This window comes from Pelodiscus sinensis, chromosome 28 (genome assembly GCF_052426305.1).
Source record: "Pelodiscus sinensis isolate ZL-2025 chromosome 28, ASM5242630v1, whole genome shotgun sequence".
Taxonomy (NCBI): Eukaryota; Metazoa; Chordata; order Testudines; family Trionychidae; genus Pelodiscus; species Pelodiscus sinensis.
The window spans coordinates 13,315,001-13,342,813 of NC_143079.1; the positions used below are offsets into that span (position 1 = coordinate 13,315,001).

General features: G+C 67.2%; 2 protein-coding genes across 3 annotated transcripts in view; one reads left to right on the forward strand and one right to left on the reverse strand.

The window, feature by feature from the left end:
* The window catches only part of CAPG (capping actin protein, gelsolin like), a 25,238-nt gene extending 10,698 nt beyond the window's left edge, over positions 1-14,540 (forward strand). The window contains exons 1-10 of one of the 2 annotated variants that reach the window (XM_075910643.2): positions 6,120-6,354; positions 7,676-7,709; positions 7,829-8,001; positions 8,419-8,573; positions 9,156-9,323; positions 11,012-11,161; positions 11,334-11,423; positions 11,833-11,965; positions 14,013-14,101; positions 14,396-14,540. In XM_075910643.2, the coding sequence (XP_075766758.2) occupies positions 7,687-7,709; positions 7,829-8,001; positions 8,419-8,573; positions 9,156-9,323; positions 11,012-11,161; positions 11,334-11,423; positions 11,833-11,965; positions 14,013-14,101; positions 14,396-14,461 (1,047 nt within the window). In that variant the 5' untranslated portion in view covers positions 6,120-6,354; positions 7,676-7,686 and the 3' untranslated portion in view covers positions 14,462-14,540. Of the gene's footprint in view, positions 1-6,119; positions 6,355-7,675; positions 7,710-7,828; positions 8,002-8,418; positions 8,574-9,155; positions 9,324-11,011; positions 11,162-11,333; positions 11,424-11,832; positions 11,966-14,012; positions 14,102-14,395 lie in introns of those variants that run through there. The other variant, XM_075910642.2, reaches the window with a different exon arrangement.
* A 425-nt stretch (positions 14,541-14,965) lies between these two features.
* On the reverse strand, positions 14,966-27,238 carry LOC102451756 (matrix metalloproteinase-17-like). Its single transcript, XM_075910640.2, has 11 exons — positions 26,896-27,238; positions 25,296-25,649; positions 24,709-24,841; positions 23,908-24,082; positions 21,076-21,359; positions 20,807-20,983; positions 20,352-20,442; positions 19,635-19,717; positions 18,477-18,629; positions 18,005-18,262; positions 14,966-17,300 (listed from the first exon to the last, which is right to left on the reverse strand). The coding sequence occupies exons 2-11, from the start codon at positions 25,449-25,451 to the stop codon at positions 17,011-17,013; spliced, it is 1,800 nt and encodes a 599-aa protein (XP_075766755.2). The 5' UTR covers positions 25,452-25,649; positions 26,896-27,238; the 3' UTR covers positions 14,966-17,010.
* Between the last annotated feature and the right edge of the window lie 575 nt (positions 27,239-27,813).

Below are 27,813 nucleotides of genomic sequence, written 5' to 3' on the forward strand. Positions count from 1 at the left end.
CACTGTCCTATGCTGCTCTGCAGTGACTGTGTGTGTGTGTGTGTGTGTGTGTGTGTGTGTGTGTGTGCCTCAGTTTCCCCATGCACTGCAACACTATCTGCAAGAGGAGGGGGAGACCAGGCATGATTCACTGTGGAAGTATGTTCAGTCTCTCACGTCCTGAGGACCAGGTGACAGCAGATAGCACCTTGGGCCTGGAAGCAGGACATGGGGCTGGCTGGGGGGCTGTGAGGAGTTGCTGTGAGTGTGAGTTAATTTTTCAGCTGGCTGGGGGAGAAGGGAGCCTGGCTGGGGGCGGGGGGGCCTTTCCCCAGGATTGGCTGTACTGACGGATCCTGATTCCTGTAACAAGTCTGAGCTACGCTGTGTCCCTGGGAACCTTCTGAGCTACGTGCTGGCTCAGTCTCACATGTGACTGCGGATGGGGGTGCAGGTCCCAGGGGCTCCCCCATATCCTGTGATGGGGTGTATGGGGATAGCTAGAGTATCTGGGATGAGGTGGCTGGGGGTAGCTGAGGCGGAGGCAGCTCTGAATTTTGTTTCTTTTCAGCAGCCCCTGCGTCTCACCAAGCACGTTTCTCTCTCCTGTTGGCTTTCCCTGGTCAATCCCCTGCATGTGTTTGGCGAAACGGCAGCATTTGAGCCAGCGCGGCCGCTCGCTCCCGCCTCCCCATAGACGCGGTTTGGGTCAGAAACCAGGTTTCGCTCTGGCAGCCAGGCAGCAGGGGCCAGCCTCAGGGGTCCCTGGGATCCGCGTGGTGCGGATCAGACGAGGTGAGCGCCGCTGGGGGACCCGTTTTCTGTTCCCTGAGTCACCGGAGCAGGGCGGCTGCAGCGCAGTCAGGAAGCGCCCGGGGCCGATTAAGAGCTTGGCAGAAGCAGCAGGCTAATCAGAACACCTGGCGCCCATTAGGGACCTGCTGGGGCGCGTATAAGGAAGGCTTCCCTTCAGGCCTGGGGCTGGGCGTGACCAGGCGCCAGGAGGAAGGTGCTGGGTGGGGTTGGCTGGGGACAGCTCATGGAAAGGCTGCAGGTCTGGTGGGGGAGGAATCACTCTCTACCTGCTGCCATTAGGGTCCCTGGGCTGGACCCTGGAGCGGAGGGCGGGCCCGGCTTCCCCCCAACCCGCCCTGCACCACTACGGGGGCCAGCCCTGAAGGGGGGCGCTTGGGACTGAAGAGCGGTTCACCCCAAACCCGAGGGTGGCCCAAGAGGCTGTGACCCGACGTGTGGTAAAAGCAAGGAGGCCGCATGGAGGGCCACAGCGAGCCTCTGAGGCTAACACGTTTTGTGCCTAGAAGTGCAGGATCCGCCCCCGAGGCCAGGCCGGAGCCCTGCCACAACCTATATATAGACCGGGTGCTGAGAAAAAAAAAAGAGAAGAAGGAAACAAATCCAGATTCACTATCAAACTAACTAAAACCACATCCCACCGCATCCTCGTCAGTAGCACGTGGAATTGCCACGAGGGCCGTGCGCCCCGTGCCGGAGGCGGGCGCAGCGCTCTCTGCTCACGCCGTGGTGCGCAGGGCGGGCTGAGCGGGGGCACCGGGCATTTCGGCCTGATTCGCACGTGTCACGTGGAACATTCTACGTCCACAAAACCCGCATCTGCACGTCGGTGCTGAGTAGCATTTGACCGTCCAGTCGATATTGTGTGAATATGGACTAACAGAAACCGCCCAATGAGAATAGCGCCCGAGGGGGCCAGTAATGAAGTGCGAGGCCGCGTGTCTGGGGACCGACTGCACACGCCTCACGCCGGCCCTGCTCTGCCCTTTTTGCAGTCGGCTTCTCCCGCCCCATGTGGCCTCTGCGTCCCGCAGCACGAGCGGCACCGGGGCCAGGCCGCCCTGCCGCCGAACTGGCTCGGAGTCGGCAGCGGAAGCGAGGAAGTTAGCTCTGCAGCGCCCCTTCCGGCTGCCGTCTCACCCCCAGATACCTGTTTGTTTCTCCACCGCTGGGTCCTGCCCTATCACCGTGCCCCCCCCCCGCTCTGGGGTCCTCCCCCCCGCCCGGGGAATCCCCAACCCCTAGACCCACCTGGCCTCTGTGACCCACAGCCTCAGGGCAAACTGCAGCTGACATGGCCACTCAGCATTGGCCAAGGGGGTGGGGACCTGCAGCCTTTGCCTGCCCTGGCTGCCCCTCCGCAGCCCTAGCACCTCAGGCCCTGCAGCCTGGGAACTTGTCTGGCCAGAGCCCCTCAGCTCCACCTGCCTTTCCCAGCCCTGCTCTGTCTCAGGAAGCCTCCAGCTTTCCCGGCAGCCAGGTCCCTCCTGCTCCGCAGCCAGAGCACGTGTGTCTATGGCCTCCCTGCCTTTATTTATACTGCCCCAGCTGGGCCCTAACTGGCTGTATCTGCTGGCCCTGCTGGCTCCACACTCCAGCCCTCACTGGGTTTTACCTTCAAGGGCCAGTGTGGGGCAGACGCCCCGTCACACAGCCCTAGAGCCTCCCCCTCCCTCTGGGCAGTTTGCAGCTTCCGTATCTCCTCCCCCCACATCTCTACGCAGCCCTGGTGCCAGCCGGGGTCTGCCAAGGCCAGGGCCCTGCCCAGGGTGAGGGCTCAGCCAAGGGGACGCACAGGCCTCTGCATTGGTCTCCAGCATCTCCGCTCACGGTCTCAAGCCCTCGGTCTCAAGCCGGCTTGGCTGTGTGGCACAGATGCCACGCCAGAGTCTGCCAAGAGCCCAGGTGGAGAGCTCAGTGCGGGGAGGGGTTTGCCTGCCGAGATGGGCCGGGCAGGCCTCCCCTGAGCAGGGCCAGCATCCCCCCGACCGGCCGGAGGAGGGCTGTTTGGCAGGCAGCTGAGAGGAAGAGGTGGGGGGCAGCCAGGCAGCTGTGCACCCTGGGGGCGAGGGAGTTCAAATCCCAGGGACCCTTGGCTCGGCTCTGAAAGGACTGGCCGTGGCTAGAGTCGTTCTCGCTCTGCCTGGGCAGTGTCCCCTCTTCGCTCATTAACGGGCCAGCACCCCCCACCCCTCGCCTGCCAGCGGGGAGGCAGCGTCGGTCGTACAAACCGGCACCGGCCTTGGGATTGCTGAGTCAGCTCCGCTGGTGACCTCACGGCGTTCGCTTTGCTAGGACGGATGTGGTGTCTTTGCGGGGAAGGATGCCCTTGTGGGTCTAGGTCAGCGTTTCTTAAACTTTCTAAGACCGAGGAACACCACACAATCATTTTTTTTAATGCGGAACACCAAGGACTTTTTGTTGAGCAAAAAAAAAAAAGTTGCCTATCCCTTTAAGGGTGGCCATTTTGAGCTCTGCTCTCCGTGGCACACCTCTGACTGCCTCGCGGCACACCGGTGTACCACGGAGCACAGTTTAAGAAACACTGGTCTATGTGCAGCTCCTGGCACAATGGGGCCCCGGTCTGTAACGAGGGAGTCCAAGGGGCTGCCGTTCTGCCAACCGTAGAAAATAATAATCGACCTGGTGTGACGGACCGGGCCGGGTCTGGGCACAGCTGAGGGTGTCTGCTCAGGCTGAACTGCTCAAATTCGGGGCTCTCTATAGCCCCCAGACTGGAGACCTTCCCAAATAGGCCACAGACAAGTCCCATAGAGCGCTTCAGCTGCCTGCCTGGCCAGCCAGAAGCCTCCTGAGCAAAACCCCTCCGGCACCCCAGCAATATCCGTGCCCCAGATGGCCCCGGGCCTCATACACCGGTGGGGGGTCTTAGAACCCAATCCCACCTACCCCGAACAAGTTCTGTCCAGTTCCAAGAAACCAGCCACAGATCCCTGGTCAATTTACCCTCTGGACCTACCCACAAATCACGCTGGGCCAATCCTTTAGCATCTAACATCTAAAGGTTTATTACTACAAGAACGAAAAGCCTGAGAGTGAGGTTGTTAAAATATCACACGTTACATGCATCGAATCTCCCAGTTCTCAATGCAGGCTCTAGCAGAGATGTTATAACTGCTGGCTTAAAAGTCCTTGGTGCACATCCCATGTCCGGATGGGTCCACAGTTCTTCCCGGCTCGTGATTCCCTGCGAGGCCACATCTGGGGTCAGGAGCAGATCTGAAGACAAGATGAAGGCTGCCACATGGCACCTTTATCCCTCCTTCCTGGCCTCTTCTTGGCTGCAGCAGGTCACTTGGCCCGTGGCCTAAACCCGTGTTCCTTGCTGGTAGCCCCTAGGTCCCCATTCTTGAGGGGTGTCCTTGGCCTATAGAGGGCTATTGTTCCATGGATACTTGCTCATTAGCATGTCCATAGGCTGAGCTTTGCCCATTGCTCAACCACATACCGAGAAACATTCAGTATCCACCCAGAGTACATGCTTCTAACTTCACACACAGACATTCTACAATTACACGAATGGCAGACATGGAACCAGAAGAAAGTGAGCTTCTATTCGCCACCTCACATGGCCCCCTTTGCACCACTTTTGGGGCCACCCCCCCCCCCCACTTTTGGATCCACCCCCTCCCCCCCCATGGGTGCAGCAGTGACCTGGCTGCTTCCCTAAAATGCAGTAACGTGACACTTGGAGCTCTCAGTGACGCACAATGCTCTGGCCAGAAACTAGCACCGTGCCAAGCTATTCTGGGACCTGATCAGCGGGGTCAAAACTGGCTAAGTGATGGATCTCAGCCCGGGGAGCCTCACCCCAGAGGGTGTTTCCAGGGGGCTCATTCAGAGGGTCTGTGCGGGGCCCAGCGCCGGTCCGTGTCTGCCAGGGATCTGCCAGGAATTAGCGTCTCCGCCGGAGGAGTCTGCAGATGACTGGGCCCGGTGGGGAGAGACATGAGGACCCTGTACCCCCCGCTGGGGTTCACTGCCACTGCTCCACCGGGGTGGGCCCCAGCGCCTTGGCATCCAGGTCATTAACGCAGCCCGAGTCCTGGCCAGGGCCCCGTCAGGGCCTCTGCTCCGCGTCGGGCCTTTATCGCTGGGATCACCCAGCTTCAGGGAGCTCTAGCAGCCCTGATCACTCAGCAGATGGCTTATCTTGGGCGCTAACCCCCCCCAGCCCCGCCTGTGGTGTCAGCAGTGCGTCATTTCCAGCCCTTCTCCCCGGGGGGGGCTGTGTGGCCACCCCCCCCCCCCCCCCCACTCTCCTGTGTTTTCCGCTCCTTGGATCCTTCTTCCCTCAGAGACGTGCGGCCTCCCGCTCTCCGGCTTTCAGGGCGAGTTCCCTGGCACCGGCACCACCACAGAAATTTGGACCCAGCCTCCCCCCTCTTCCCATGCCCCCCCCCCCCGGCCTTTTCCCTCCTCTGTCTTCTCTGCTGATGCTGTAGCTATGGAAACTGCCCTGCCAGCACTTGGGCCTGTACCCAAGGCCACAGTCTCAGTCATTTGCCTCCTTCCTCTTGTGGCTCCGTTTCCTGCCCTTTGCGTGTCTACCCAGCCCTGGGGGGGGCGAGGGGGGGACAGCTGCAGCAGAGAGGGGGCGGTGATGGAGCTGCAAGGTCAGGGTTCCCCCGCCTCCTGCGCCCCCACAATGGCATGAACAGACTCCCCCAGCCAGTCGAACAGAGGGAGTTTATTGCTTCTCCGGGATGCAGCACAGCACAGATGTGATCTGGTTCCAGGGCAGGCCTAGGATGCCTCAGCCCCCCTTGAGCTGGGGGAGCCTGGGCCCCTAAATCCCAGCCCCTTGCTCAGGCTGCTTCCTCCATGATACCAGCCAGAAACTAAAACTCTCCTCCAGCCCTGCCCCCAGCCGGGGGTTGGACCCCGCCCGCCTCCCTTTGTGTCTCCCTGGGAGGCAACTGCTCAGACGGGTTGGGAGCCCCTCGCCTAGTGACTCGTCCACTGTCCAGCTGGGCCGTGCTGCAAGCAGCCGCCAGTGGGGGGTCACCCGCTGCCCACTGCCCAGCATAGCCACCGGCACTACATCACGCAGGGGTCCTGGGGAGCTGGGCCTGCATGAGGAGGCAGGCTGGGCTGAAGCATGTAATTCAGCTCCATGGGACTCGCTGTGGCATGGCCCCCCCCCCAATGCCGGCCCTGCCTTGGACCCCCCCCGCCCATGACCCCCCCAGGGCGAGAGCCCTGCCCTACTGCAGCTGATCGTCAAAGCGTTCTGAAACTCGTTTTAAAACGGGTGAAATCTGAAGCCAGGCGGGTGCTTATGCAAATAACACTAAGGAAAAGCGGGTGGCAGACCCTCTGGGGCCAGCTGCTTCCACCCTGCTGGGCACTGCCAGCCTGGGGGCAGGCCAGGGGCCGGGGCAGGCTCTGGCCCAGCAGCGCCTGGTTCTCGCTCTACCCCGCAGCTGCGAGGCGCAGGAAAGGAACAGGGTGTGGGCGAGGCCAGGCCCCTCCCAGGAAATCTGACTTTAAACTCCTGCAGCTAAAGGTTTTGCATAGCTGTGGCTGGCGAGCGCCCGGGTGAGTAACTTTCCTCCTCTGCAGCCTCTTCCTGTTTGCTGCAGGCCGCCTTAGCCCGTGTGCTGCAGTAATGGGGGGAGTGAACCCCTCTTGCCCCTGCTGTGTGGGGGGCTCAGAGCCCGGCAGGGGATCGGGGCTGGCTTAGCCGGGCTGAGGCACAGTGTTTCTTGGCTTGTCCTTCGGCTAAATCCCCGGCCAGACTCCTCCTGTGTGTGCCCATCCTCTGTCCGCTCCAGGGAGCTCAGCACAGGTGCCTGAATCCCCTGGGCCAGGCCGGAGCCGAGCAAGCGTCCCCTGCTGGGCCCTACCCAGCCTCGAGCTGCTGATTTTGGTCGACCATATCCCGGGAGCGTCATCCCGGGACGTAACCCTGGGCGGGATGGAAATGGGTCCCTGCCGTTTCCCCCGTGCTGAGGCGGCCGACAAGGGGCTGGCTGGAGGGACGTGCCTGTTTGGGGCAGTGGGCCTGGCTCACAATGGGGGCAGGAGCCATTGCTGCCCGGGGGCGCTGTCAGGGGGGTGGCTCGGGCAGCCCTGGGCAGGGCTGTGGGCACAGTGCCTCGGGGCTCGGCAAAGCGGCACCGTCTCATCGGGGGAGCTGGGGCTTCGGGGTGAGTGCAGCAGCCGCACCCCCCGGGCCGCCACTGGCTCCCTGCCCTGCCACATTCAGGGGCACTCAGAGAGGGGCTTAATGCCAAGAGCCCCATGTTCAAACCCAGCTCAGCAGGGACCCACAGCTCCTGGGCAGAGGGCTGGCAGGGGTCGGCTGGGCCACGCAGCGGGCAGCGGGGGGCTGATGGGAGTGGATGTGGGGACCTGGTCTGGCGGCCGGCCCCCTCGGCAGGCCTGGTGTGGAGGAGACAGCGCCCCCCAGGGCAGTGGGGCTGGCAGCGCCCCCCAGGGCAGTGGGGCTGGCAGCGCCCCCCAGGGCAGTGGGGCTGGTGGCACCACCAAAGGTGGCAGGGAGGCAGCTGGAAACACTGGCTCACACGGCCTGTCACCAGCCACGGGGGCGCGTGAGCGCAGGAGGACGTTGGAGCCCCTCGCTGGGGGCTGCCTCCTCGGGGCCTGCACCCGCCCTGGCCCAGGGGGTCCCTGCAACCAGACGCCCCGCCCCGCCCTCTTCCTCTGCCTGCCCGGGGATGACTCAGCAGCAGCCAAACCAGTTCTGATACGGCCCCGTGTGCAGGCTGGGAGGGGCCGGCCCCCAGCTACGGGGGGGGAGCCCTCGCTTGCAGGGTGGGCCCCTCCTAGCTGGGGAGCCCGGCAGCACCTCGGTCCACACCCGGCCCTCGTGCTAACTGCTCCTCTCTCTCCTCAGGGCCCGGCACCATGTACACGGCAATCCCCAAAAGGTACCGAGCCCGTCGCCCCGAGCCCCCTCCCTCCCCCACAGGATCTGCCCCAGTCCTGCCCCTACCAGCCCTCGCCCCCCCCCCTCCGGATTCACCCCAGCCCCTTTTCGCTCCGGCAGCGGCTCCCTGTTCGATGCGTCGGTGAACCAGCCCGGCCTGCACATCTGGCGGGTGGAGAAGATGAAGCCGGTGCCGGTGCCGGCAGAGTCCAAGGGCGTCTTCTACTCGGGGGACTCCTACCTGGTGCTGCACAACGGCCCCGATGAGCAATCCAACCTGCACATCTGGATCGGTAAGGGCCAGTCTCCGGCATGGCCGGCCCCGGGGGGAGCGGCACGAGGCCAGGCCCAGCCACGGAAGGGAGATTTGCCCCCTTGCGGGCTGGTGAGCAGGGTCCTCAGCAGAGACCGAGGGCCTGGGGCTGCCCTGCCCCGTTCCCATACGGGCCGTAGCGGACCAGCGCCCTGGCCAGCAGAGCCCGGGGCCTGAGCTCCGAGCCGGGGCCCAGACCTGCCCGTCCGAGCCAGCCGGGCTGTGGGGAGCCCCGTTCCCTGCCCTCGCCGCACTCCCCGGCATGGCAGTGCCGGCCCCCTTCCCCGCCAGGGCTCCCGGGCCTCGCTGCCGAGCACATCGCGCCTGGCCCCGGGGGGCTCCATCGGCAGCCGGGCCCCTGCTCAGCCCTCCTCCCCTCTCCCCCCGCCGCGCCCAGGCCAGAGCTCCTCGCGGGACGAGCAGGGGGCCTGCGCCGCGCTCTCCGTGCACCTCAACTCGCAGCTGGGCGAGCGGCCGGTGCAGCACCGCGAGGTGCAGGGCAACGAGTCCGACACCTTCATGAGCCACTTCCCCCGCGGCATCAAGTACCAGGTAGGGGTGGGGCCGGCCCGTGGCCCCCGCCGGCCCTGACCTGCCCTGCCCCCTCTGCCCCTGCCCAGCCATCTGACCTGTCCCCAGCCCCCAGTCCCAGCCTGTCTGACCCCTCCCTAACCCCCAGCCCTTCCCCCTCTACCCCTCCCCAGCCCGGCCCATCTGACCCGTCCCCAGCCCCGCCCCCCCCCTCTGCCCCTCCCCAGCCCGGCCCAGCCCCCAGCCCCCAGTCCCAGCCTGTCTGACCCCTCCCCAGCCCCCAGCCCTGCCCCGTCTGACCCCCCCAATGCAGCCCCCAACCCTGCCCCCCCCTGCCCCACCTGACCCCCCCAATGCAGCCCCCAACCCAGCCCCTTCTGATCCCTCCCCAACCCCCTCTCTGCCCCATCTGACCCCTCCCCAGCTCTGCCCCCAGGCTTGCCCTGTTTCCTCCACACTCCCCTGAACTCCCAACCTGCTCCCTCTGCCAGGGGTCGGCCCCCCCACCTCCCCTCGTCACCCCCAACCCTGGCCTGGCCCACCTGCCCCCAGCTGGCCCCTCGTGTGGGTGGTGCTCAGGGCCCCGCTCCCTCTGCCCCGCAGGAGGGCGGCATGGAGTCTGCCTTTCACAAAACCCAGCCTGGCCGGGGCTCCGGGCCCATCCGCAAACTCTACCAAGTGAAGGGCAAGAAGAACATCCGGGCCACCGAGCGGGAGCTGAGCTGGGCCAGCTTCAATACCGGGGACTGTTTCATCCTGGATCTGGGCGAGGTGAGACCCCCGCCCCAGGGCTGGGCGGGCAGGGCCCTGGCTGGGCATGGAGGCATGTCTCGGTGTTCCTGGCAGGGCAGAGAGCCCAGCCCCACAAGGAGGCGCTTGAGCACCCGCGTGGCGGGGGGATGAGCCAGGGCGGGCAGCAGGTGCATTTGCTGTGGGGGGGGGGGGAGTCCTGACTGGTGCTACAGGCTAGGTGTGCAGGAAGCAGCCTGGCACGGGTGGCAGCATGGGCCCGGCCTAGCGGGTGGCGGGCGGCAGCGTGGGCCCGGCCTGGCGGGTGGCGGGGAGGGTGGTGGGTGGCAGCGTGGGCCCGGCCTGGCGAGTGGCGGGGAGGGTGGCAGGCGGCAGCGTGGGCCCGGCCTGGCGGGTGGCGGGGAGGGAGGCGGGCGGCAGCGTGGGCCCGGCCTGGCGGGTGGCGGGGAGGGAGGCGGGCGGCAGCGTGGGCCCGGCCTGGCGAGTGGCGGGGAGGGAGGCGGGCGGCAGCGTGGGCCCAGCCTGGCGGGTGGCGGGGAGGGTGGTGGGCGGCAGCGTGGGCCCGGCCTGGCGGGTGGCGGGGAGGGTGGTGGGCGGCAGCGTGGGCCCGGCCTGGCGAGTGGCGGGGAGGGTGGTGGGCGGCAGCGTGGGCCCGGCCTGGCGGGTGGCGGGGAGGGTGGTGGGTGGCAGCGTGGGCCCGGCCTGGCGGGTGGCGGGGAGGGTGGCAGGCGGCAGCGTGGGCCCGGCCTGGCGGGTGGCGGGGAGGGTGGCAGGCGGCAGCGTGGGCCCGGCCTGGCGGGTGGCGGGGAGGGAGGCGGGCGGCAGCGTGGGCCCGGCCTGGCGGGTGGCGGGGAGGGAGGCGGGCGGCAGCGTGGGCCCGGCCTGGCGGGTGGCGGGGAGGGTGGCGGGCGGCAGCGTGGGCCCGGCCTGGCGGGTGGCGGGGAGGGAGGCGGGCGGCAGCGTGGGCCCGGCCTGGCGGGTGGCGGGGAGGGAGGCGGGCGGCAGCGTGGGCCCGGCCTGGCGGGTGGCGGGGAGGGAGGCGGGCGGCAGCGTGGGCCCAGCCTGGCGGGTGGCGGGGAGGGTGGTGGGCGGCAGCGTGGGCCCAGCCTGGCGGGTGGCGGGGAGGGTGGCGGGCGGCAGCGTGGGCCCGGCCTGGCGGGTGGCGGGGAGGGTGGTGGGTGGCAGCGTGGGCCCGGCCTGGCGGGTGGCGGGGAGGGAGGCGGGCGGCAGCGTGGGCCCGGCCTGGCGGGTGGCGGGGAGGGTGGTGGGTGGCAGCGTGGGCCCGGCCTGGCGGGTGGCGGGGAGGGTGGTGGGTGGCAGCGTGGGCCCGGCCTGGCGGGTGGCGGGGAGGGTCGCGGGCGGCAGCGTGGGCCCGGCCTGGCGGGTGGCGGGGAGGGAGGCGGGCGGCAGCGTGGGCCCGGCCTGGCGGGTGGCGGGGAGGGTGGCGGGCGGCAGCGTGGGCCCGGCCTGGCGGGTGGCGGGGAGGGTGGCGGGCGGCAGCGTGGGCCCGGCCTGGCGGGTGGCGGGGAGGGTGGCGGGCGGCAGCGTGGGCCCGGCCTGGCGGGTGGCGGGGAGGGTGGTGGGTGGCAGCGTGGGCCCGGCCTGGCGGGTGGCGGGGAGGGTGGCGGGAGCAGGGGGCGGCAGCCAGGGCCCTGGCGGGTGGCGGGAGCAGGGGGCGGGCGTTTCCATGTCTGCCCCTCTCTCCTCAGACCATCTTGACGTGGTGTGGGGAGACCTCCAACATCCTGGAGCGCAACAAGGCCCGGGACCTGGCCATGGCCATCCGGGACAGCGAGCGGCAGGGCAAGGCCCGGGTGGAGATCGTGAGCGACGGGGAGGAGCCGCCTGAGATGATCCAGGTCTGGTGGGGTGGGGGGTGGATGCATGGCTGGGGTTGCTCTGGGCAGGGCTGGGGAGGGCTCAGGGCGGGGGATGGGGCGCAGGGGGGAGGGTCCTGCGGCAGGGTTTGGGGCAGGGATGGGCTGGAGGCGGGGGGCAGTGCTGGCTCTGATGGAGGCGTCTCTGCCCTAGGTGCTGGGTGCCAAGCCCGCTCTGAGGCAGGGCAGCCCCGAGGAAGACGTCACGGCGGATCAGAACGCGGGGGCAGCAGCTCTCTATAAGGCAAGCCCCCTCTGGCTAGGGCTCCCACACACCCCCGGGCAGCGCAGCCTGCCCCAGCCTGGATACAGCCAGGGCTGCACCGCAGGACTGGGGCACGAACTGCGGAGTGGGGCAATTGTGTGGGGGCTGGGGACACGGCTGGAGGGTGGGGTACCAGGGCTGCAGGCTGGGGCAGGGTTGGGGGCTGGGGACACGGCTGGAGGGTGGGGTACCAGGGCTGCAGGCTGGGGGCAGGGTTGGGGGCTGGGGACAGGGCTGGAGGGTGGGATGCTGGGACTGCAGGGTTGGGGTTATGGGCGTGGCAGGTTGGGGCTGCAGGCCGGGGGCCCTGGAGCAAGGGCCAGGTTGCCCGGCCGGGCTGGCGGCGCAGGGAAGGCGCTCAGCGGATCCCCCTCTCCTGGCCCGGCAGGTGTCAGACGCGACCGGGAAGATGGACCTGACCAAGGTGTCCGGGGGCGGCCCCTTCAGCCAGGCTCTGCTCTGCACCGACGACTGCTTCGTGCTGGACAACGGCCAGAGCGGCAAGATCTACGTCTGGAAAGGTGCCGCCCGGGGGCAGGCTGGCTCTGCAGCGGGGCCCAGGCACCAGGGAGCCTCGCTCGGTGGCAGGGAGTCAGCCTGCCTGGCCCCCCAGCCCTGCCTGGCCCCCAACCCCAACCCCTGGAGGCTTTGTTCTCTAAGCTAGACATTCCCGGCCCTCCTCCCACCACAGCCAGAGCCCCCAGGGGCTTGTGGGCAGCAGCCTCCCCACAAAGCAGCTGCTCAGGCAGGGCCCTTCCTTGGCCCACGGTTCCCAAGGGGGGTTCTCTGTGGAGCCGGAGTGTGAGGGGGAGCAAGTCCTGAGGGCGCCCGCAGACCAGCCGACTAGAGAGTCTGCCCCAAGGCCACCCCCCTTCGCCACTCCCTGTGCCCCTTCCCGATCACCCATCCCACCAGCCTCCCATTCACTCGCCCCTACCCTGCCTCCATTCATCCCACCCCCACCCCGCCTCCCATTCACCCTGCCCCCGCCCCGCCTCCCATTCACCACCCAGCCCCACCTCCTATTCATCCCGCCCCCACCCCGCCTCCCATTCATCCCGCCCCCACCCCGCCTCCCATTCATCCCGCCCCTACCCCGCCTCCCATTCACCACCCAGCCCCGCCTCCCATTCATCCCGCCCCTACCCCGCCTCCCATTCATCCCGCCCCACCCCGCCTCCCATTCATCCCGCCCCCACCCCGCCTCCCATTCACCCCACCCCCACCCCGCCTCCCATTCACCCCGCCCCCACCCTGCCTCCCATTCACCCGCCCCCACCTCCCATTCACCCCGCCCCCAGCCCCGCCTCCCATTCACCGCGCTTCCCCTCCTGCCAACAGCTCAGGCCTTCCAACGCCCCCTCAGGGTCCCTGGGCACCACCGCTCCCCAGGCCTGGCTTTTCAGCGGTGCCTGAAAGGGTGTGTCTAGACTACAGAGTTTTGTCGACAAAAGTGGACTTTTGTCGACAAAACTATACCTGCATCCACACTACCGCTGAGTTCTGTCGACATAACGTCAACAGAACTCAGCGGTTTTGTCGACGCTGGTAAACCTCATTTTACGAGGCATAACGCCTTCTGTCGACAGAAGGTGTTATTGCCTGTAAACTGTCCTTTGCGTCCACACTACCATGTCGACAAAGCGGCTTGCTTTGTCAACAGAACTCAATGTAGTCTAGACGCTCTTTGTCGACAGAAGCCTGTAGTCTAGACGTACCCAAAATGTGGCGCCTCCAACCACTAGCCCAGACCCTTAAGGGCTTTAGGCCCCTCACTCACCCAAGTCCACGGGATTTGGCGCTGGGCTACCCCTCGGGCTTTGGGCCTCGTTGCTCCGGTAAATGGTGCCTGGTCCCTCAGGGCAGGTCCCAGCCTCACCGCGTAGCTTCCGGCTCTTGGCGGGCGTCCCTGCGCAGGGCCACGTGCCAGCCTGCTCCACGGGACCCTCAGCCCCCCCCCCCCCCGGGGTCACTCCGTGCACGCCAGGCCTGGGCCGGCTGGCGGTCGGCAGGGAAAGCCCCGCACTGCGCCTGCCTGTTTCTCCGCATCCCTGGTGGCTGCTCCTGCTCCGGGCTCTGCGGCACCACGCTCGGCCTGGCTCGGCCATCAGGGCAGCTGGCAGAGTCTTCTCTGTTCCACACTTGGCACCCAGGGGCGCTCAGGGACCAGCCACCACGGACCCAGCTCCACACCAGACAGGCCTCTCGCGGGCACGTGCAGCTCTCTCTGCGCCCCGGGCTCTGCCCCACGGCTGCCGGACCACGCTGCCCCCTTCCTCCTCCTCCATGGGCGCTGCCCACCAGCAGCCCTCCCACCCTGGGGCTTTCTGCTTCCGCAGAGCAGCTCAGCTGTGGCCGGAGCCCCTTGGCCGAGCCCCCAGCCTCCCTCTCTGCTGGCCTGTTCTCCAGCCCAGCCCCTCCCGGCTCCCTGCCGTTTGCATTAGCCTGGGCCCTGGGCACATCCCTCGGAGCCGGGGTGCTCAGGCCTGGCCCCCCAGACTTGTTCCTCACAAGCAGGGGCTCCCCTCTGTGCGGCCCACAGACCCTGACCCTTCCCCCTGCCCCCAGGTCGCAAAGCCAACCAGCAGGAACGGGAGGCGGCCCTGAAAGTGGCGGAGGGGTTCATCTCTCGCATGAAGTACTCCCCAAAGACCCAGGTGAGCGAGGCCTGGCTGGATCCGCGGGGAGGGGAGGGGAAAGGGGAAGGGACAGGGGCTGTGCCATGTCCTGCCGAGCCCCCTGGGGAGACAGCTCGCCTCCTGCTTGCCCTCCCGGGCCCCGGCGGGCGTCTCTGGGCCTTTGCCAGGCTCCTCGCCCTGCCCCGGCCTCCCCCTGCAGGAAGCACAGAAACTGGTCCCCATGCAGGGGGGTGTCTCCGGGCCCCGCCCCCCACTTCAGGCCAGGAGCCAGGGGCCGTCCCTGACCCACGGCCTGTCCCTCTGTCGCTGCAGGTGGAGATCCTGCCCCAGGGCCGCGAGAGCCCCCTCTTCAAGCAGTTCTTCGCCAGCTGGAAGTGAACCTGGGCGCTGCTTCGCGCCGGCCTGGCCCTCCGCTCTGCAGCCCCCCGGCCGCTCATTAAAAGGGCCAGCACAGGGAGCCACCTGCCTCCTCTCGCCTCCTTCCCGCGCCGGGGGCAGCCACGGCGCTTGCTCTGCCCTGGCGGGGAGAGAGCTGGCTGGGCACGGTGCCATCCTCCCCCTGCGCCTCGGCTCGGCCAGGCACCACGGAGCGGTGGCAGCTCGCTCCCTCGGGTGTGCCAGCCATTCCAGGCCTGACCCCCGGCAGCCACCCATGGGGAGGGATGGGGGGCACAGGGGGTCGCTCAGGGGATCAGAGCCTCCCAGGTGCTGGCTCTGAAGGAGCCCAGATGGTAACCTGGCATCTCCCGGCCGGGCAGGGCTGAGGGTGGTGGCCGCCGGTGTTCCCTGTGAGCCAAGCGCTTGGGCAGCCACCCGGCTGATGAGCAAAGCGCCCACAGCTGGCAGCCGGTGTGTCTATGGGTGGTGCACATCCACACATGCCTCGGTGCACACATTTATTCCGCACATGGATGGAAAAACAGAGGGAACGCTGCTGGCCGCCCCGCGCCGCAGAGACCTGCGAGGGGAGAATGACCGGAGGCCACAGCCCCTCAGCAGATCTGGGCTGAGGCCGAGGGGCTGGCCCTGGAGGGGCCCCATCGTGCAGGGGGGCAGAGTCCAGCTATGTTCTGCAGTGGTGCCCCGGGGCTCTGCCTGGGAGCTGCCCCTTGCGCTCTGGGGGGGGTCTGTCTCTGGACATGGTCAGCACTGGATGCCTCAAGGGGAGCCAGGGGTGACCCCTCGCTCCCTCTCCCCTGGCCTGGCTGTGGGGCCAGGGACCCTGCCGGAGACCAGCTCAGCCTGGGGAACAGACCCCACTCGCCCTGGGCATGGTACAGGCAGAAGTGCTGGCACCCGGCTGCTGCCCGGTTGTGCCCAGCAGCCGAGACACACGCCCAGCAGGCGAGCTCCTGAGGCCCCTCCGGCTCTGTCGCCCCACAGGAGGGCCAGTGGCGTCAAGTCCCAGAGTCCTAGAACTGGCAGGGCCCTCGAGAGGCATCAAGTCCAGCCCCTGCCCCCCGGCAGGACCCAGCACCGTCTAGTGCCCCTCCCTCCTGGCCAGACACCTACCCCCAGCTTGCTCCTGTACCCTACTTCCCAGCCAGATTCTGCACCCCCATCCCGATCCCACGCACTGGCAGCCCCAACCTGCTCCCGGGACCCCTCAGAGTGTAGAAAGGCCCACGAACTCCCCTCACCCTGGAACCCCAGAAGCGTTAATCTGGCCTGAGGCCTTGAACCTCAGTCCTACCCCCCATGCGGCTGGAGCCAGGGGAGGGGCGTGTCCCAGTTGGGGCCGCATCAGTGAAGCTGGGGGCCTGTTTTTTTGCATGTTGCTTGTGTGGTCCCCGACTGATCTGTCGGTGGGTCAGAGGCCCCTGACCCAAAACAGGTTCCCTGCCCCTCCCAGAAGTAAAGACAACGCTGAAACGTTGTGGGTTGCACATAGTATTGTATTTAAACATGAAGCCTGGCCAACAAGCCCCCAACTGGGGCCAAGCCTCTGGCTGCAGCATCAGAACGCTCCTGCACCCCCCAACACCTCAACCCTGAGCCCCTCACACACCTGAACCCCCCGCCCTGACCCCTCATACAGCCCATCTGAAACTCCCGCACCACCCACACACTGCAAACCTGTCCTAAGCCCATCCCACTCCCAACCCCCCTGCCCTGAGCCCCTCGTACGCCCCATCCCAAACTCCTGCACCCCCACAAGCCTGTGGCTTGCTCAGCACCCCAACCCGCCCCCTGAACCCCAGCACTCTCCAGCCAGCATCCCCTTCACCTCCTCCTGCACCCACATTCCCTCCCAGAGCTGGCACCTCTCACCCCTTCTCTCAGCGGCCAAGGAGACCAACTTTTCTCCCTCCTCCGTGTAACACCCTTTAGATACTAGAAAACCCCGTCACGCCCCCTCTCCATCTCCTCCTTTCTGAACTAAACAAGCCCAGTTCTCCCAGCCTTCTCCCAGAGCTCCTGCTTGGTCAAGGCCCCTCGGGGCAGGAGAGCAACGGGCCGGGTCTTGCCCCAGGGGTGGGTGGCAGCTCCTGGGTCATCCAGGCAGTTGGGCCTGGGGGCTTCATGGTGCGCTGTGGAGGAAGGGGGAGGGAAGGAGCAGCTGAGGAGGGGGCTGGCTGGGCTCGTGGGGCAGGGACTGCCTCTGGCTGCCACCTACATGCAGCTCTGGGCACCGCCAGGCTGGTGGGAGCGGGTAGGGTGTGGGGCACAGAGAGCCCATCACTCAGCACTGGGCACCACTGCCGGCCATGAGACAGGCCCAGCTGGCACAGCCCCACCCTCTGCCCCCGCCACAGGGTGGTGAAGGCCGCTAGCACCCACGGGAGCTGCGCTCCTGCCCCGGCTCTGCCCGAGACCACACCCCCCATGTGCTGGGCACAGCGCCCGCTTCAGCTGCTCTCCTGGCACCCCGTCCCATGCCTGGCCGGCGGTCTCCATGGTTACTCTGTGGGGTGCGGGCTCCCCGGCTAGCTGAGCCCCCGCAGCAGCAGCAGCAGCGCGGCCAGCGGCCAGCCCGACGTGGCGCAGGGGGCCGAGCTGGGGCACACGCAGCGCCCCTCCTCCCGCAGGGGGCCCCGCCTGTCCGGCTGCAGCTTGGCTCCCGTGGCGGGGCTGGTGGGGGCGCTGGGCGGCGGGGAGAGCGCCCCGGCGCAGTCCAGCCAGTCCCTGGCGATGGAGCGAGGGTAGCCGCGCGCCGGCTGGAAGCTCTGCCAGTCCAGCTTCCAGTATTGCCTGCCCTTGAAGGCGTACACCTCTCCTGCAGGGAGACAGGCGTCACGAGCGCGTCAGGGCTCTGCCAGCGGCTGAGGGACCGAGCCCCCTTTAACATGCAGGAACTGGGGGGAGAGACGGAGCAGCCTGTCTCCATGGGACATGGGGGTGTGACGTAGCTACTTTGCAAGTCGCTGTTCGCTCTGCTGTTGCATTCGCTGTTTGTCTTATGGGGTTGTATGTGATCCTACTGTCCTACGCTGCTGCGTGTGGGCGTGCCTCGGTTTCCCCAGGCCCTGCAGCACTAGCTGCATGCGGACGGGGAGGCTGGGTGTGACTCACTGGGGAAGTATGGGCAGCCTCACCTCCTGAGGCCCAGGGGACAGCAGCTAGCGCCTTGGGCCTGGAAGGACAGCGGAGGAGGCGGAGCTGCCTGGGGCCAGTGAGCAGTGGCTGTGGGGGTGAGGCAGTCTTGGCTGGGCTAGGAGTGGGGACGTCAAGGAAGGGGGTGAAGCCCCTTCCCCCCAATAGGACCAAGGCTCTGCCCTGGCTCCTGTGTAACATCCCTCCCATGCGCCGTGTCTCTGGGACCAATAAACCTTTTACTCTACTGGCCGTCTGAGAATCACCCCTGGCTGCAGATGGGGGTGCAGGGTCGGGGGCTCCCCGACGCGCCGTCACAGGGCGCCCCCTGGAACACACAGGAATTGGGGGGCTGGATCGCCGTGAGGCTGGGGGGGGGGGACTCACCGTCACTCCCACTCAGCATGTCGTCCACAGGGGTGGGCAGCTGCCCCCCCAGCGCGGTGGGGGTGGGGAACCCCTCGTCCATGCGCCCTGTGGCCTCGTCGAAGCGCCACTGCAGCCCCCCCCTGAAGAAGTAGGTTTTCCGGTCGTGAGGCCGCGAGAAGGCGGCGTCCACGCCCCCCGGGGGCAGGCCGAAGTCCGTGACGGGGCGCGGGTACCCCTCCTCCACGCCGTTGTCCTTAAACACCCAGTAGAGCGGCCCTGGCGAGAGGGGGGCAGTGAGCGGGCGCCAGGAGACAGCTGGGGGACCCGCCTCACGCTCCAGCGGAGCCTGCTTGGCTCGGCGCCCCCGGGGCCAGGAGATGCCGGGGACCCAAGGGTGGAGGGCGGCTGGGCCCGTAATGGCAGCACAAGGGGGTGTGCCGCCCCTCAGCACGGCCCTGCGGCCCCTCCCGCTCGCTGCCCCGGGGCTCACCGCTGAAGAAGAGGATCCGATGGTCCGTGTGCCTCTCGTAAGCAGCGTCCACTTGGCCCAGGCTACGGGGCAGGCCCCGCCAGAAAGCCGCACTCAGGGCAGGGCGCAGGGAGGTGAGATGCCGGCCGTGGGACAGACGCCAGAAGTACTGCCCTAGCTCGGGGGCAGACGGGAGGTTAGCAGCTGCCTCCTGCTAGCGGGCAGTGCCCGGCGCCACCAGGCCCGGGGGAGCACGGGCTGTTCAGGGACAGCCCCTAGCAGGGCAGTGCTGAGGGGCCCAGGCCGGGCACAGCCAGCACCCAGAGGGGAAGCTGTTTATACAGGAGGCAGCTGCCGGGCTGGCTCTAAGCTGAGCCCCTGGGCCAAGGACAGACTCAGCCCCGGCGCCCGGCCCAGAGCCCTTGGGGAAAAGCCTCCTCAGCCAGGGCCACAAGGAGAGGCTGCCCCATGGGAGCTGGGCAGAGACTGTGCAGGGCTATTGGCACAGCACAGCAGCCGGGCTGAGGCTCCAGGGGGCCCAAGAGAACAGGGAGGGAAGCAGTAGCTGGGGCAGGGAGGAGGTGGGGGGTCTGGCAAACTTCGTGGAGCACAAGCTGCCACTCGCTGGCCCTAGGCTCCAAGTGGGGCCCCCACTCTTAGCCCTGATTCCCTTGGGGCCACCCCAGGCAATGCTCCCTTTAATGTTTTCCACCCGTGGGCAGAATAAATTTTGTTACATGCGCCAAGGCATGTGCACCACCAGCAGAAACACACACTGCCAGCGGTGGGCGCTCTGCTCATCAGCTGGGCAGCACCTGAATCTGTTCTAGGTGGCTGCCCACGTGCTCAGTTTATAGGCACCACCGAGCTACCAGCGCAGGTCGGGGAGAGGGGTGAAGGAAGAGGGGGGGCACAAGGGAGCCCCCATCCTGTCTCTCCTCACATCACCCGCCCACATCCCACTGCAGTCAGTGCCACCCCTTCCTCGCCTTGGAGCATGCCCCCCCCCCCCGGTTTTCACCTGCGGAGCTGCCCCCGCCGCAGGGCAAAGAGACTGCTGGTCCCACCGGCGCTGGGGTCATCCAGCTCCGCCAGAATAGCGGTGCCCCCCAGGGGCTGGGAGCCCGCTGGTCACCACAGAGTGGAACAAGCCAACCCTCCACCCCCGCAGGGACAGACCTGTGAAAAAGAAGGTTTCCCCACGGATGTGGGCGACGGCATCGATGCTGGTGGAGCAGCGATCCGGGACCCCCTTCTCCGACCTGCCAGAGCAGCGGGGAGCACGTCAGCAGCAAACGGGCAGCTCCCGCGTGAGCATCAGCAACGGGCGTTAACTCTGGAGAGTCCTGTGTAGTACGGGAATGCCCAGCCCCTTGGGGAACCCAGCTGAGCGCTGGCATCCTGTGGCGGTGAGTTCCACAGGCTCCTCAGGCATTGCAGGGACCTGTTCTCTCCCGTGGCCATGCCGAGTCCCCTTTTCGATTCCACGCGGCGCCCCCTTGCTCTCGCGCTACAAGAACAGCTGCTCCCGCCCTTGCTCCTCCAAGCCAGCCAGGGCTTTAGGGACGTTTATCCTGCTCCCTCATTCCTCCCTCCCTCCCCCCTCGTTTCAGGCTCTCTCCACAGAACCTCCCCAGCCCTTCACAGAGCCCCTGGGAGACGGCGCCCTGGGCCCTTTCCCGAGCGGTTGGCACAGGACACTGTCAAGTGTCTGGGCATTTGCACACTCTAGTCCCTGCCCTTTGCAGACTTGGCACGCTTGCCCGTTCCCCCAGGCCAGGCCGAGAGCCAGCACCGAGCCCAACCGGGACAGCGGGAGCAGGTAGCTGACCCCAGGGACCCCAGCGGGGCCAGGCCCAGGCAGGGTGGGGAGGAAGAAGGGACGTCCCGGCTCACCGCAAGGCAGGGAAGTCGCGGGGCAGGGATGGCGGGTCCGGGAGCAGCGACGACTCCTCCGGCTTCTCCGTGGAGTGCAGGACGCGGCTCCCTGAACGCAGGGGAGAGCACCCGGCCGTCAGCCCCCCAGTCCAGCCACCACGTCCCGCCGCGAGCCGGCTCAGTGCCCCACACGAGGCACGGGCCACGCACCGCTCGCACCCCGCACGACACTGCTTACTCCGCACCAGGCCCGGTCCCAGCGCGCCCCCAGAACGAGCTGTGAGCTCAGCTCTGCCCCAGACCTGCTGAGCACTGACGCACTCGGTGCATGGGACACAGACCTGCCAAAGCAGCCACCCCGCCAGGCCTGTGGGCAACAGCTGGGCACAGAATCTAGGGGCTGGCTTGGATGCCGTCCCGGAGACACGGGCTGGCGTTAGAGCCAGGCAGGGGGGCTCCCCGGCGGGCCGTACCGTAGAGCTTCTGGATGGCTGCGCAGTCGTCAGCCGGCAGCTGGTACTGCAGCGGGTCCCCCACCGGGCCCTCGTAATACGGGCGCATGATGGAGCGTTTGGCAGGCGAGTGAGACAGGCCCAGGCTGTGCCCGAACTCGTGCACCGCCACGGCGAAGAGATCCGTCCCGTAGTCATCTGCAAGGGGGAGCACAGAGCCCAGCACGGTGGGGGGTGAGGCCAGGCCCTGCCCGGACGGGCGCTCCCTCCCTCCCTGTGCCGGGGCCCACCTGGCGAGCGGAAGGTCCAGTCCTCGTCGCTGTCGAAGTGCACGTGGCCGGCGCGCTGGGGGTCCCCGGGGAAGAAGGCGTGGGCCACCATGCCCCCCGGCCCGTCGAAGGGGTGGCCGTCCTGGTGGGCCAGGCGCAGGAACTCCACCGAGACGTCGGCGCTGGCCCCGCCCACCTCGTGGAAGGTGAGGGGCGCGGCCTCACTCCACACCTTCAGCGCGTAATGCATGAGCGCGCGGATGGTCTCCCGGCCGAGCCGCGCCTCCCGCGGGTACGTCTTCACCCTGCCGGCGCGGCGCCAAGAACGCGGCACGTGGGCACCAGGCCCGTAGCCGGGAAACAGGCACAGCCACGAACGGGCCAGGCCCAGTCCTGCCCCACAGCGTTAGCCCAGTGCGGGCAGCGCCCTGCCCCACAGCCCTGGTACGCCTCATGGGCTCCTCCCCCCAGAGCGCCAGCCGTGCCCCAGAAACACATCCCGCAGCCCCCCGAAATTTCAACCCTGGTCTCCCACCTCCCTGCCAAAGCCCTTTGCTTCCTTCCACCATCGCTCCACCCCCCTCCCCATCGGTAACGCTACCTTCCCTCCCCCTCCCCAGCTCCAGCCAACTCCCCCCAAGCCCCAAAACCTTGGGGGGCCTCTGCACTGCCAGGTAGATTAACCCCCCGCCCAGCCGCATCCTCCACCGAGCCCGACAGACTCAGGCCACTGCTGGGGGGGGGGGGGGGCAGAATTTTCCCCCAGTAACCACCCAGGCAAGACAGAGAGGGCCAGAGAGGGGACTGGATCCCGGGGGGGGGGGGGTTGTCACAGGGGCGGTTAGGGGACTGGATCCCGGGGGGGGGGGGAGGTTGTCACAGGGGCGGTTAGGGGACTGGATCCCGGTTGCGGGGGGGGAGGTTGTTACAGGGGCAGCTACACCAGGATGAACCTGAGCCAGCCCTGTGCCCCGGGGGCGAGCGGACGGCTCTGATCCGCAGTTTTGTGCCCCCACCCCACGGGTGACTGCGTGGGGCCCTCCTGTCACAGCGTCTGTTCCCTGGGCCCATTCAGGTGCTTGGTATTTAACAGGGACTCCTGGCGCTAGGGCAAGGGTGGGGGGGTGGGGGAGAGAAGCGGGGGGGCTGGACTCTGGCTGATGAAGGCAGAGCCTCCGGGGGCGCTGCTGGCCGGGCACCTCTCCGCCCGTCTCCACCCTGAGCCGGTCGCTGTCTCCTGCCCATGCCGAGAGCCTTCGCATCGGCTCCCAGCTCCCCCAGCAGGCGCCAGCCTACAGCTCCCTCGCCAGCTCCCCTGCAGCCTCTGGGGTTCGCTGTCCCTGCATGATCCGCCTGGCAACGGGGTCGCTGCTGGCAAACCCGGTCACCCCTGCAGGGGCGCGTCAGCACGGCCCAGTTACCCTCCTCCCTTGTTCCAGGGGAGGCCCCTGCCCTGCTACCCGCGCCACTATCTTTCCTCCCAGAGCCAGGCCTCCACTGGCAGAGCTCATCGGCTCACCCGCTCTCACAGGGCTGCCTCGCAAGGGGAGGGACCCCAGACCCTACTCGTCTGCCCAGCACATCCAGTGAGCGCTGCCCCCGGGCAAGCCGGCCCAGCCATCCGACGCCCCCGTGGGGCCCGCTCTGCCACCTCCCACGCAGCCACGTCTTCGGAGGCGCTCATTCGCTGCAGCTCCTGCCGAGGACTGTGGAAAATCCCCCCTCCTCTCCCCAAGAAACTCCATGGTGTTTGGGGCCAACTCCCCACTCAGCTGGCTGGCACGGGTACTTTTGTGTTCCCCGTCTGCAGATGATTCAATCCCGTCAATGGAGTTAGCCTCACAACACCCCAGGAGGCGGGGTGGGGCTGTTACCCACATTGTACACATGGGAAACCGAGGCACTGAGCAGCAAAGGGAACAGCCTAAGGTTTCACAGGGAGTCTGTGGCAGGGCAGGGAATCAAATCCAGAATGTCCAAGTCCCTAGCTCATCACCTCATCTCCCTCCCATGTGTAACTCAAATGGGGTTCAGAGTAGCCCCGGGGTTCACCCCATGCAGACTGCTGCAAACCCGGGGCCTTGCACTGCCTGTCCCTCAGAGGCAGCAGGGCTGTACAGGAGTTGTGCACACATACCCATTGTAATCTGGTCCCTGCTGGCAGTGCTCAGACACTGATGTTCTGCAACTTACTGGGCTCAGATCTAGCAGGGTTTCCCTCTCAACACGCAGGTTATTTTGCCCAGGGCAGCAATGGGAGCTTTGACCAGCTATGCTGTCGTTATTATCTGTCAAGTGTCAGCGCCTGAGCCCCAGTCGTTAACCAGCACGCCTGTGCCAGGCGCTGCACAACCCCAGAACTGAAGGCAGACCCAGACCCAGGTTCACAACCTCCCCACCACTATTTGCTAGTGAAGGCAGCACATCAATCAGCCAATATCCTTCAACTCCTGGTGCTAGTTTTGTTGGGGTTGGGTGACGTGATTTACACACATTTTGTCTGTGTTCCCTTCCAATTTCTCTACCCGCTGCTCTTTCGGTATCTGTTACTTCCTAACTCCATTTCCAGGTGGTTGTTCTGTGTTGGGGCAGATTTAAAAACCTGTTCAGTGGCTCAACCTTTGGGGGCCCTTGTTAATTTCATTACCTGAGCGTGAGAGTTTGGACAGCGCTGGCTTAGGGCGGGTTTCTTCAGCCAATCCCTGAGCTGAGCGTGTCTCTGGGCAGCCTGGCCGAGTTAGGCGCAGCGGCGCTGAAATGCCCTGCGTGCCCAGCCACCAAAGCGCCCTTGTCAGGTCTGCATTGGCCTCATGTCCCAGGCCAGCTGGGGAGCAGGGATGGGCAGGTACCTACTTCCAGGAGATGTTCCTCTTAGTCCAGGCCAGGCCTGCGCTCCGCCGGTCCCGACTCTTCCTCCTCTTCCGCCACTGCCTCCCGTTCTTCCTCTGGGGCGGCTTTTCTGGGAGGGTGCCGAGCACGTCGGGCAGCGAGCAGCGCGGCGTCCGGATCAGCGCCAGCGTGGCATCGTCTGGGCAGCGGGGTGGGAACCACGGCTAGCAGGTCAGAGCAGTCCAGTCTGGGGTGCAGGCAGGCTGCCTCGGAGAACAGCCTCTGGGCAGAGCCCGTTCTGCGCCCCCTGGACGCAGCGCCCCGACGGGGCACCCGTTAGCTCTGGCAGAGCGAGGGCAGCAGGCTGGCTCCCGAGCGGGGACACAGGGTCCTGCTGAGCTGCCTTTCCCTCCACATCCCGGCAGGGAGCCCGGCCATGAATCCTGCCGTGAGCTGCGTCTGGGCCAACAGGGCAGCACGGCAGGAACGGGGTAAAAAAGCCAGAGTCCCCAGGGGCAGAATTCGGGGCTTCCCTTAGCAGAGCGGGGGAGTGGCTGCTGGTGCGATGCACAGGGGCTGCCAGGCCGAAAGGAGCTGGTGGACAGAGGTGGGAGTGGGCTGGCAGAGACCGGTAGGTGGGTGAGAGAGAACCGGGAGGGGAGCCGGTACAGGGGCAAAGGGGGGGGCAGATGCTGCAGGCAGGGCCCAGGGCAGGGTGTAGTGTGTGGGATGGTGGCTGGCCTGGAGCAATGCAGGTTGCCACAGGCGATGGGGGGCCGCCTGGGGGAGTGGTGCAGGCCCCGGGGGGCTGCCGGCTCTGCATACCTGGGATTCCGGTCTCGGGGATGCCGGCGAAGTGCTGCATCAGGCGGATGGCGCTGGTCACGGCCTCCCATGTCTGCAGCTGGCCGGTGACGGGGTGGGCGGGCGGGAGGTAGCCGTACTGCGTCAGCCAGGCCTGGGCAGGGGGCACACGTGGAGGGGAGAGTGACGCCATCGCAAGCCAGCGCACTCGGCCTCTCAGAGCTGCTGGCTCCGGCCCGAGACGCAGAGCAGCCGAGCCGGGTGCCCCGGAAACGTCTCAGCCCCAGAGAGGGCCAGGGCCCCGCCCCCTGCCCAGCCCAGCCCAGGTTCCAGTTTTGACTCGACACCAGTGACGTGAGTTTGTCCCTGTTTGCGTCCACACACCCCGCGGGCTCTGCCCGGGCGGGGACGGCAGGGGGCTGCGGGTTGGGCTGGGGGGCAGTGGCCAGCAGTGGGGGCAGGGCAGGGGGCAGTGCCGTGAGAGACCCTCGCCCGGACCCCTTTCCTCCCCAGCCACTCAAGTAGCTGGAGGTTGGGGAAGGCGGGGAGAAGCCGAGTTACAGATTCGGGCCCCAAGCGCCATACGTGTGGCTGTGCCTGGAACTCACCACAACCTCCCCGCTCTCGTCCACCGGGGTGGGCGCAGGGCGGGCGCGGACGGGCAGCGCCAGCAGCAGCGAGAGCAGCAGCAGGAGCGGTGCTGCCAGCTGCGCCGAGATGGGCGGTGCTGTCGTCTCTCGCCTGAGCTTCGGGCGGTGCTCCATGGGGCGTTTGCTGGGAACGGACGCAGACGGCCCCGATCCGCAAGGGGGTCCTGGACACGCCCAGACCTCAGCAGCTTTATGGGCTCAGCTGGCCGCGGGCGCAGCCTCTGGACTGGGGAACCGGCGCCCCTGCTGGCTCGGGCATCGGGATCCAGGACACTGGCATCTGCACCGCTATGGCCTGGCCTCTCACGTCGGCTGGAAGGAAACAGCCAGACACAGCTGGGAGCCCTGCTCCGGGAGACCCCGCGGCCGGGGAGCAGCCCAGGACTGCGCCCGAGCTCCGGTAATGGACAGCGTGTGGCCCCGGCCCCAGCCGGCAGGGAACTAGTGAGTGGGAGCAGGTGGGACGGCCAGTCCAGGGCCAGACGGCTGGGAGACCATCTGCCTCCCACGTCTTGAGAGGAAAGTAACCCCAGGCTGGGGATCGGGCAGGAAGCCAATTCATCATTTGGGGACAGCCCCGAATCCTGCATCCAGCCTCCCGGCTCCTGCCCTGCCAGCCCAGGCTGCCGATGGACGGGACGGGCGTCGCAGACTCCGCCGGGGGGGGGGCCATGCTGGCGCAGGCCTGGGAGCTGGTGCCCATGCCCAGGGGCCGCAGGGCGGGTGAGTCAGGAATGGGCACTCTGCCCTCCGAGAGGACGCTGACCCCAGTGCCACAGCACCAGGCAGGGGGCACAGGTGACTCATGCACAGCAGGGCCCGCTGCCCTCTGAGTCAGCACGGGGGCGGAGTGGGGGGGTCAGACTGGTGGGAGGGGCAGGGGGGCTGCGAGCCACTGAACCAGACTGTACATCCGTCCATATGGGAAATCACGGGGCGCAGGAGGAACCAGATTCCCACCCCCCCATGGAGACATTCAGGGCTGCGGACACGGTTCCTCCCCCCATTTCGCCGTATGGCTATCACAAGGGGGGTCTCTGAGCAGGGGTCCCCGGCACAATGCGTCCCCTCCCCCACTGGTGGGCGTTCAAACCCCCATGCACCCGGCAGAGGGGAAGGTCCGCGGGTGCGCCCTGGTACCAGCTCTGGAAAGAGCCGGGCGGGACCGGGCTGCCATAGGACAGGGCCGGTAAGAAACTTCAGTTCATTTCCCCCCTGCACCCCGGTGTCCTGTCCAGGTCCCCTCCGCCTCCCTCCCCCGCGGAACTCGCCCTCGCTTCCCGGCTCAGATCTTGTGCCTGTGAGGGGATGGGGATGGGGGGGATTGTGCTTGGGCAGCGCCCAGCCAGTGCCAGGCCCCAGTGCAGCGCAATCCCCTCCCAGCTGGGGGGCCTGTTGCTGTGCGCGGGGAAGGGCTGTGCCGCTCCACCCCAGACGCAGCTGCATGGCAGGAACGAGACAGGGGCCCCAGCGCCGGGCGTGTGGGCGCCGCAGGCGGGGCGCTCTGGGGGAGTTTCTGTGTATCTGGGCAAGCGCCCCCGGACCCTCCTTCACTCACCTGGTGCCGACGCTGCAGCCAGTCCCCCGGGACACCCGCAGCCGCCGCTACCCTTCCCCTGCCGGCCAGCCCGAGCCCCCCATGCCCGGGCCGGCTCCGCGCCCCACAGCCGCGGGGGGCGCTTGGAGGGGGGCGCCCGGCTGCCCCTTCTCAGCTCCGCTCGGGCTGGAATTGCCCCGCTCGGCTTCTGCGCTGCCCTAGCCCGGGCTCTGCGGCCCCGGGGCTGCGGCTCATCCCGGACTCGGTCCCGCAGCAGCGTCTCCAAGCCCAGCGGCCGATAGCCGGGGCGGGGCGGGGCGGGGGGCAGAGCTGCGGGGGAGGGCGAGGCAGGGCCCGCTGGGAGGAAGGGAGGGTCCGCGACCGGCTTACAGATCCCCCCCCCCTCGGCGCGTCTTCTCGCCACGCTCCGCGCTTGGCTGCGCTGCTGGCGGCTCTTGCTGGCCCGAGGGCTGCCCCCAACCCAGCCCCTCTTCCCCGGTCTCCGTGGGAAAGCCGTGGGCTAGGGGCCAGCCTGGGTGTGCAGCATGCGTGTGAGCAGGTGTGCGTCTCCGAGTTGCAAGTGTGCAAGGGTCTGTGTGCCGGATTGATGGGTCTGTGCAAGGTTGCAAGAGTCTGTGAGCTGGATTGATGGCTCTGTGCAAGGCCGTGAGTGTGCAAGAGTCTGTGTGCCAGATTGATGGGTCTGTGCAAGTGTGCAAGGGTCTGTGAGTTGGATTGATGGGTCTGTGCAAGGCTGTGAGTGTGCAAGAGTCTGTGTGCCAGATTGATGGGTCTGTGCAAGTGTGCAAGGGTCTGTGTGCCGGATTGATGGGTCTGTGCAAGGTTGCAAGAGTCTGTGAGCTGGATTGATGGGTCTGTGCAAGGCTGTGAGTGTGCAAGTGTCTGTGTGCCAGATTGATGGGTCTGTGCAAGTGTGCA